General features: G+C 40.7%; 1 protein-coding gene across 1 annotated transcript; it reads left to right on the top strand.

The window, feature by feature from the left end:
• The first annotated feature begins 7 nt into the window (after positions 1–7).
• On the top strand, positions 8–9152 carry grna (granulin a). The gene is made up of 13 exons (XM_079176933.1): positions 8–102; positions 837–977; positions 1599–1736; positions 1828–1956; positions 2624–2705; positions 3497–3603; positions 3762–3915; positions 4018–4119; positions 4484–4590; positions 5284–5628; positions 6703–6939; positions 7052–7309; positions 8368–9152. Exons 2-13 carry the CDS (start codon positions 837–839, stop codon positions 8509–8511), a joined length of 1944 nt encoding a protein of 647 aa, XP_079033059.1. The 5' UTR covers positions 8–102; the 3' UTR covers positions 8512–9152.
• Positions 9153–9342: the final 190 nt, after the last annotated feature.

Here is a 9342-nt window from a genome sequence, read left to right as displayed (position 1 = left end):
GGGGTGTGTTCACGACACAGCAGGTCTATCGTTTGTGTTATTTAGCGGTGACACTTGTGAAACACCTTTCTCCTTACAACAGCCCTTCAGTCTTTAACCAAGGTAAGAGCAAACTAAACGTATTCTTTAATTATGATACATTACTTGCTTGGTAATTAAGTAATAACCGTTAAAAACAGAGCTTTGACAGACAAAACAAGGTAATAATAACAAAAACAAAAAGCTCCACACTAAGGTAAGAGTTAAAGCCGGATAAAACATTACAATAGATTAAACGAAAAAAACAGAGTGACTTGCAATTTGAGTGAATTGTAAACATGTTTGACAACGATTCACGTACATTTACAGTATTGACTACTTTATATTGCTTACATTTGTTTAATATTTTCGTGTAAAACGTCCACAGTTTATTCTGACTACTTTTATTGAGACAAAGCGCCTTTCTAATGTGCACGCTAAACGAAACTGAAAGTGGTTCCTATTGTGTTGGATTCGCACAATTGTGGCGAAATAAAGTCAAAAATCAGGAACAAACCCCAAAAAGGACTGTTACACTTTCAGGAAGTAGAAATGAAAACAGAACTGAGTCCCAGACATTATTTGCATTTTTGTTTTTAAAGGTGTGAAATCACCAATAGTCATGATTAGTTTCTCAGTCAGTCACAAGTTCATAGACATATAGAAATATCTGAGCGGGCTTATTGTACTCCGTGTCCAATAGCTTCAGCAGAAGTGAATACAAACATGTTATTTGTGATTGGAGAGGGGGATTCCTCATGCACATCTTTCACTTTTTTTGATGACCTGTGTGTGTGTGTGTCTCCCCCTGTGTGCAGATGCAGAAGTGGGTTGTGATCTGTTGGGCTCTCCTGGCTCTGGTTGGTGCTGATGAGTGTCCAGATGGAGGGAGATGTGACGACGGTCAAACCTGCTGCAATGACCCGGCCAACGGCTATGAATGCTGCCCACTGGATCAGGTAGACATGGCTCCTGCATGTTGTGCATCATAATGTAACACGGACAGAGTTCATGCTAGCCAGAGATAGCCACGGTTAGCGTTGACGTAACCCTTTGGTGTGCTAATTATGAATCACTTATTTACATGTATTAAATTATTAATTATTAAAAATGTACATTGACGGAAACCTGAAAGAATTCAGTTTATTTGCTGATACAGTATGTGCATGTATTATATATACATGTGAATATTTGTTGTCATATAGGCTGATAATAAGTTAAAAAATACATAAAATGAAGGACTTGCATCCTGTCCAGCTGTCAGCCTGAACACTTTAAACCTCTTTACTGCTCTCTGTTGAAGGGCAGCACAATTAACTTAAAGTAAAGTTATAGTGCTTCCACTTCAGTAGAACACTTTGTCCCTTTTGTCCATCACATAGTTACATGTAAATATGAGATAACCCTTCTTGTACTCTAAAATATAAAGAAATGAAGGCTGAACAGTGGTACTATTCATGCTCACTAGTGTTTTATCACTTTATGAGCCAGATAGAAGCTCAGGCTTCATTCAGCCAGTGTGATAGCAGTTTTAAAACTTTGTTAGTCAAAGTGTCCCTACTACTGCTGTCCCCTTGCAGGCTGAGTGCTGTGGGGATCACATGCATTGCTGTCCTGCGGGAACAGTCTGCGACACAGCCACGTCCAGCTGTTTGAACTCGACTGGGTCCGTCCCCTGGGTGGAAAGAGCTTCTGCTGATCAGCTCGGACTCTCTAAAGTGAGAACTACAGACGCGCGTTGCTTTCATCATAAGACACAAAGAGTGATATCTAAAGCGAGAGTCCTCTTTTCCCATCATGTCCCTGCAGTCCTTCAGGATGATCAAGGCTTCCATGGGTGAGGTGGACGACAACATCTGTCCTGATCAGTCTCGATGCCCAGCTGAGTTTTCCTGCCTGAGGGCCTTGACAAAGTTTGGCTGCTGTCCCTTAGCTCAGGTAATGAAACCGTGTCCGACACAGACATTACATGTAATGCAGTTTATTCTAACAGCTCATGGTCAAACAAAACAAACAAGATCATCACAGAGAGGAGACTGTAACATAAAACTTTGTTCAACTAAATTAGCACTCTCGCAATTACAGCAACTAAACAGTTGAGTGTTATCCCTACAAGTATGAGAGAGTGGATTAGTGTCAGTCCGTTTAAAACTAATGTTAAAAGATGGTTGAAAGACACGCAGTCATGTCGACATGTTAACCCTTTCTAAAGAAGTGATACACCGTCATTTAAGTGACAAACTGGTAAAAGAAGAGTAAAATATGGACCAAAACAGTGAAGTCTATGGTGGAGTCCACTGGTGAACCACTCATACATGTTACGCAAAATGTGTCCTCTAAAAGCCCAGTGACTTCCTGTCACAAGGGGGAACATTTGCTGTTTTCATGAAACAAGCCTTTTCACTTCACTGAATACAACAGGAAGTACTTTCTATTACAACGCAGCTTCCTGCGTTTTGTTGTAAAGTTATCTGCTGGATTGCTTTAGGCTGACTATATTGCACCTTTAGATGTCTAACTACTACACCTGTTTGGGGTAAAGCAGATTGAATCCTTGTTTCTTTAAAAAATATATATAAATTCATGGTTTCCTGACCCCTGACAGGGAGTCCGCTGCTCTGATGGGAAACACTGCTGCCCTGAGGGCCACCAGTGCAGCGCAGACAGCCGCTCCTGCATCAAAAAAGGTGAAATGCTTCTACTCACTAGCACAACATATTACTAGACAGTCTGGAAAACTGTCCGGGACTTTCTGGCACAGCGCTAAACTGGCGTGAATGCTGTCTGCAGGACTCAAACTACTTTGTGTCAATGGGTAATTACAAATCTGAGTGAACGAAAATGACACCTGCAGGCTCCGGTCTCGGCCCTCTTCTATTCAACCATGATTAGATTTACAAAAACATCCTCCTGTTAAACAAAGATGTATCCAAAATAATAGTTTTTTGGAGAAAAAGAAGAGTGATTAAAAGTCAGTGCTCAGCTTCAGTCGCTAACGTTAAAGACCACAAACCAAGCTAGAAATCTTTGTGGAGTCAAGGTCTGGAATTTTAACATCAAGCACATTTCAAAATGAGCCCACAATCACCATAAGAATATATCAATAATTAAAGGTGTTTGCACTGGGAAGTTCATTTAACTTAAAGGAAAATACCCGCTGAGTTACAGACTGGGAGCTCAGAAGGGCCGGGGTGTTAGTGTTGCCAACTTGGCAACTTTCTCGCAAAATGTAGTGACTTCTAGAACTAGTGCTGCTTGCTACTTTCATTGTAAGAAAAGTTGTCAACACTGGGCTGGGTTTTTCTGTTGGATCATTTTTTTTAATCTATCGTACGCTTTCTGGTTTAATTGTCTCATGTAAAGCACTTTGTATTGGCTCATTGTTGAAGGGTGCTGTGCAGATAAACTGGCCTAACTCTCATAAGGGGTTTGCTTTTTTATCTCAAGCTTTTAAAATGTTTCCGTTATGTTGTTGCAGAGCTTGTGACTGCAGTTCTGTGCAAAGATGGAGTGTCAGAGTGTCCAGATGATACCACCTGCTGTCAAACAACAGAAGGAACCTGGGCTTGCTGTCCCCTGCCAAATGTACAAAATGGCTGATCTTTTCACTATAGACATACACTTTGAAATTCTAATAGTATAATTGAGATTATGAATGAGGAAAAAGTCAAATGTTGGATTTGCATGTTTGGTTATCGTGACTTTATGTTGTCTTATCATGTGTGTCTTTATTGTCCAAACAGGCTGTGTGCTGCGACGATAAGACACACTGCTGTCCTGAAGGGACCACATGTGATGTTGAACACGACAAATGTCTTTCCTCATCTACCAAAAAAGAGATGCCTATGTGGGCCAAATTCCCTGCTAGGATAAGAGCGGACTGGGAGAACCAGAAAGGTCAGATTCACTATGGTTCTGCGGGTAAACTTACTTCCTCATTCTGATTGATTATTGTGTGTGTGTTTATGCAGACATAGCAGTGTGCGTTTCCTCTTTCAGAAGGCGAAAATGTCACTGCAAAGACAGCTGTTGAAGTCAGCACAGTGAGTGCAGTTCCTTCTACAGAGAAGGATGAATCATCTTTCACCACGGCAGCTGCAGGTGAGGTGTTCATCATGAATTTAAGTATGTATAACAAGCACTAACAGGTGTATCCAGTTTTTGGGCCACTGTCTGCCTGATTCCATGTGGACGCAGCATTACTGGCACAGCTAAATGTTGTAAGTTGCAGCATTTCCTGCTATGACTTGACAAAATGTCTGTGGGAAAGGTCTATCAAAGCTAGTACAGCATTATTCTTCCTGCATGCAGTAGGTGTGGTAGTAATAGGTTACCATTCATTTACCAATGACTGTCATCGATAGTATCAGTAATGTATCATATTTTGGTAAACTGATTCTAAAGCCGTAGAAAGTTTTTTTTTTTCAAAAGCATCAATGTGGCTACTGTCTATTTGCTGAAAAAGAAATGCAGGTGGGGAACGTTACGTGTGACTCCACCCACTATTGTCCTGATGACACCACCTGCTGTAAGAATACAGTAGGAGGTTGGGCCTGCTGTACTCTACCTAAGGTAAACACACAGTGCAACATGCACACACTAAGGATTAAAAAAAGGTTTTTGAACTACCTTCCTGGGGATTTTCCACTGGATTGACCTCCTAGATGTGCAGATAGTTTTAATAAGGTGACACACTTTTATGTTGAATTAATAGATAATACAATGTTGTCATGAAAGTTTCACACATTATTTCTTTAAAGGAATACTTCAACTTTTTAGTTCAAATAAATACGCTCATTTGCTTTCTTGCTGAGATTCAGTCAAGGAGATTGTGACCACTGTACGGTAAATATGAATCTACCACCAGTCGCTAAGGTTAACATAAAGAGCTAGCTTAGCTTAGCACAAAAACAGGCTGTTGTAAATGTTAGTACAAAGGAGATATAACGTGTTAACTAGTGAGTTTTAGGGGTGCTGGTAGGATGTTGTTACCTTTGGACAGAACAAGGCTAGCTGTTTCCTTCAGTTTCCAGTCTTTGTGCTAAGCTAAGCTAACCCGCTGTCTGTAGCTTCATTTACCGTACTGTCATGAAATTGGTATCAAGCTTCTCTCTTAACTCAGCAATATAACAAATAACCATATTTCTTGAACTATCCTTTTAAATGTGTCTTTACTTTGACTGACAACATTCTCTCTCCTCATGCGTATTCACACATCCAACAATGCCTGTGGCTGAAAGCTTTCTTGTCACTTTGTTCAAAAAGGCCGTCTGTTGTGACGACCACGAACACTGCTGCCCGCAAGGCACCACTTGCGACCTGCCCGCGCAGACCTGTGACGGCATCTCGGGCTCAACGCCCATGAAGCAGAAGATCCCCGCGTTTTCCACGGCGGCTCCCACGACAGTGGACGCTCCCACGACAGTGGACGCTCCCACGACAGTGGACGCTCCAACCCAGAGTCAGAACACAAGCACAGAGCCAACTGGAGCCCAGGATGAGGAAGACGAGGAGCGCATTCAGTGTGACCCCAAAACCAGCTGCCCTCCGTCCACCACCTGCTGCTTCATGAGCTCGTCTCAGCAGTGGGGTTGTTGCCCGCTGCCACAGGTGAGCATTAATTAAAATATGCAATGACAAGGATTTTTACCGCCTCATAGCATGAAATGACCATCACATAAAAGACTACAAATAATAACCTATGTTAATAAATTTATATTTAATGCTTAATAAATTCAATAAATGGTTTATAACACCGCACAATGTAGTTGTAAGCAGCTATAAGGACATTTTATGTGTTTATTAATGTACAGTAAATCCTTTTTTATATTATTACAACTTTACTATTCTGCCATTTGTTGTTTGTACAGTTCTAAACTCTACAACTACATTATAGTGTGTTATAAACAAATATTTATATACTCGAGTTAAGTGTTATCTGTATTATTAAAAAAAAAAAATGAAATATCAAATAATTTTAAGTCCAGGGTCTCATCTTACAAACAGCTTTTTTTTTTTAATAACAGTTAAAAATCTCAGAGAAACTTTATGAAGTTTATGAAGATATAAAGTTGAGAAAAGCAGCAAATCTGAACACTGGAGAAGTTAAAGCCTTCAAATGTATGACTTTTTTTTTCACAACTCACTTAAAACGGCTGTAATCAATACATTTCTATGAAAAACGATAGTTATCATCGGACGTCCGACAGACCTTTATATCAGATTTCAGCTCATTCCTTTGGTTTTCCGGCCCACGGCTTCACTGTTTATGTTCACTCTCATTACTCCCATTTCAATCGCAGCAAGCAACCAAATTGATTGTTTCTGCACTAATCACATACAGGCCATTGATCAACACCAAGAGCTCAGCAGTCAAACAGCCAGCTGAGATTTTTGACTTTGAAAAACTTGTGTTCAGATTGTCTTTAATTTGTCAAAGTGAGACCCCAAGAGTATAAATGACAGCACGGTATCATTACTTTGCAGTACATTTCTACTCTCCTCTGTATTATTTCAGCCTCAGGCCACTAATGCCATTTCCTCATGCTGTCACTCTAAAGTTACTGATTAATTAATGCACTCACATTTTTTGCACTATTCTTAAGTTTGTTAATTTAAAAGAAGAACTGAAAAACAGTATGGATGATGTGAAAGTAGCACTTCACTCTCACTTCCCCCCCACAGGCGGTGTGTTGCTCTGATGGGAAAAACTGCTGTCCCGCCAACTACAAGTGCGATGAGAGGAAGGCCACGTGCACCCAAGGAGAAATGGTGATTCCCTGGTACACCAAGCTTCCTGCCACCACCAGCGTCGAGGCCGATCCCAGCGCTGTACAGTGCGAAGAGCCGAGTCAATGTCCCAGTCAGACCACCTGCTGCCGGCTGTTGTCGGGCGAGTGGGGCTGCTGCCCGCTGCCAAATGTGAGCGCTGCACATGGAGAGATAACCGTATACGACACACTATCAGTCAGGGTGTACTTATGTAACACAATGGATGTCACTTCCACTAACCTTGTGCATGCTGTGTCTGCAGGCTGTGTGCTGCTCGGATAAGGAGCACTGCTGCCCACAGGGTTACACCTGCAGCGTGGCCTCTAACTCCTGTCAGAAGCTCATCATGATGCAGGTGGAGGCCGTCGCGCTAACACGGGTGCATCTGCTCGAGCATCAACCCATGCCCATTCCCTTAAATCACAGAGACATCAAGTGCGATGAAGAGATCAGCTGTCCAGATGGAACGACCTGCTGCAAGATGTCGGCTACTACATGGGGCTGCTGTCCATTTGCTAATGTATGATAAACAGTCATAACTTTAACTTTTAAAGAAATAGTTTGACATTATGGGAAATATTCGTATTTGCTTTCTTGCAGAGAGTTAGATGAGAAGATTGATACCAATCTCAATGTCTCTACGATAAGTAAGAAGCTATCTGTATCAGCAGCTGTTTAGCGTAGCTTAGCACAAAGACTGGAAACAGGGGGAAACAGCTAGCCTTGCTCTGTCCAAAGGGAATAAAACCAACCTACCAGCACCTCTAAAGCTCATTAAATAATGCATCATATATTATATGCACAGACATGAGAGTGGTATCAAATGCATCATCTCATACTCCAACCACTATTTCTCTAACCATAACATAAAGCTAAGGCCGCCTTTACACCGTCAGGGAGACACCTTAAGAGGCTATTTTGTCTCCTTAATTAGAGAGAATTTAACATGTATTTTTTATTTTTCAGTATTATAATATTGTACAATGTTTCTTATCTTCGCAGCCTTTCAGTTACAAGAAATCCCAAAGAATGGGATCTTTTTAAGTTGTAAAACATTGTTAAAGATTTAACTACTGTATTAGTATGCTGCTTACATATTATTGCATAAGTATTAATAATCAGATAATTCTGTAAAGTAAGAATTGAACAGCAGAGATGTGCATTAGGCCGCAGAAGTCGCACTTGTGTGCATTTTTTCCACCAAAACTAATCAAATCCTGTGATATTTGGAGTTGTTATTACAGCCAGCTTTAATGTGAGTTAGTCATAATGAAAGGATGATGATGGAGAAACCTGATGTCATACAGCTGTCAGTAGTTGAAGTAATTAAGTAAATTTGTTTTAGCACAATGTTGAGGTTCAGATATAATAGTTTAATAATGTGACTAATAATATTACACTCTGGAAGGAGACATACTTATACATTTAATACTTGAAATGTGCTGCTAATACCTCTGTACTTTTTCTTAAGTAACATTTTAAGGCTGTTTTACACACCACTATCTTAACTAAAGCACCTGTTTCCTCCACCACCAGCTGTCAGTTTTACATGTCTTCCTTCCTCTGTCATCTCCACAGGCGGTGTGTTGCAGCGACTTTCTGCACTGCTGTCCCACCGGCTACACCTGCACCGGGGCTGGAGACTGCGTCAAGAGCACCGACCTCCGCTGGGACAAGTGGCAGGTGTTTCTCGCCAACAAAAAGAGAGCCCTAGTTGTGTGAGAACACCTCCCCTGCACTGGCATTTCTTTCTGCATAATGCACTAAATGGGAATAATGTAAAAGGGATTTTATCCTAATCTTTGTGGTGAAGGTGATGGGGACGCTATTTAATTGAATTGCACTTGGGGTTATGATGTTCTGCAACAACAACTACATGCAACAAGATGAGGGCATCAACATTTCAATGACTCATTCTTAAAGTTACATACAGCCTTGTTATTCCAAGCACACAGTTGCAAGCTAGTTAACTTACCTCCATCCAATAAAAACCATCCACAGGCATGTGGATATGATTGTATTCCCTGTCAAATCTGTTTTTGTATGTTCTGCTTCAGATGCTTTGTACTGCAGAGTGCACTTCTATCAATACTCAGTCACAATTCAGGGCATAATTTCACATGATTTTATCATTTAAAAAATATTTAATTCCACCTTGTGATGAATGAATTCTCTGTATTGCTGTTTTCTGGCCAGTACTTCAGATATCGGATATAATCGTGGCATAATCTGTAATGAATCATTAATTTTTAGTGTTTTAATTGTGTGCATCTTGTTGTCACTTGTGATTTCAAACATGGAGAGACATTGTACTCTGTGAAGCTTAATCTGCATGAAACTAATAAACAAGAAATGTGCTATGACATTACGTGTCAAATCATTCCTGTATGAATACTTTATTAAAGCATCTGTTTCTATAAGAAGAGAGGGAGTGAAAGGCATACAAGAGGACTCCGCATCAAACGCCTGTATTTCCTTATCCGTACTTCCGGGATGGAATTCCACTTTTCAGGATGACGTCGTACAGTTTGAGCCTCTTCTGACGTCAGGATT

The sequence above is a fragment of the Pholis gunnellus genome (assembly GCF_910591455.1).
Source record: "Pholis gunnellus genome assembly, chromosome: 17".
NCBI classification, from domain to species: Eukaryota; Metazoa; Chordata; class Actinopteri; order Perciformes; family Pholidae; genus Pholis; species Pholis gunnellus.
This window is presented reverse-complemented; position numbering and strand designations above follow the sequence as displayed.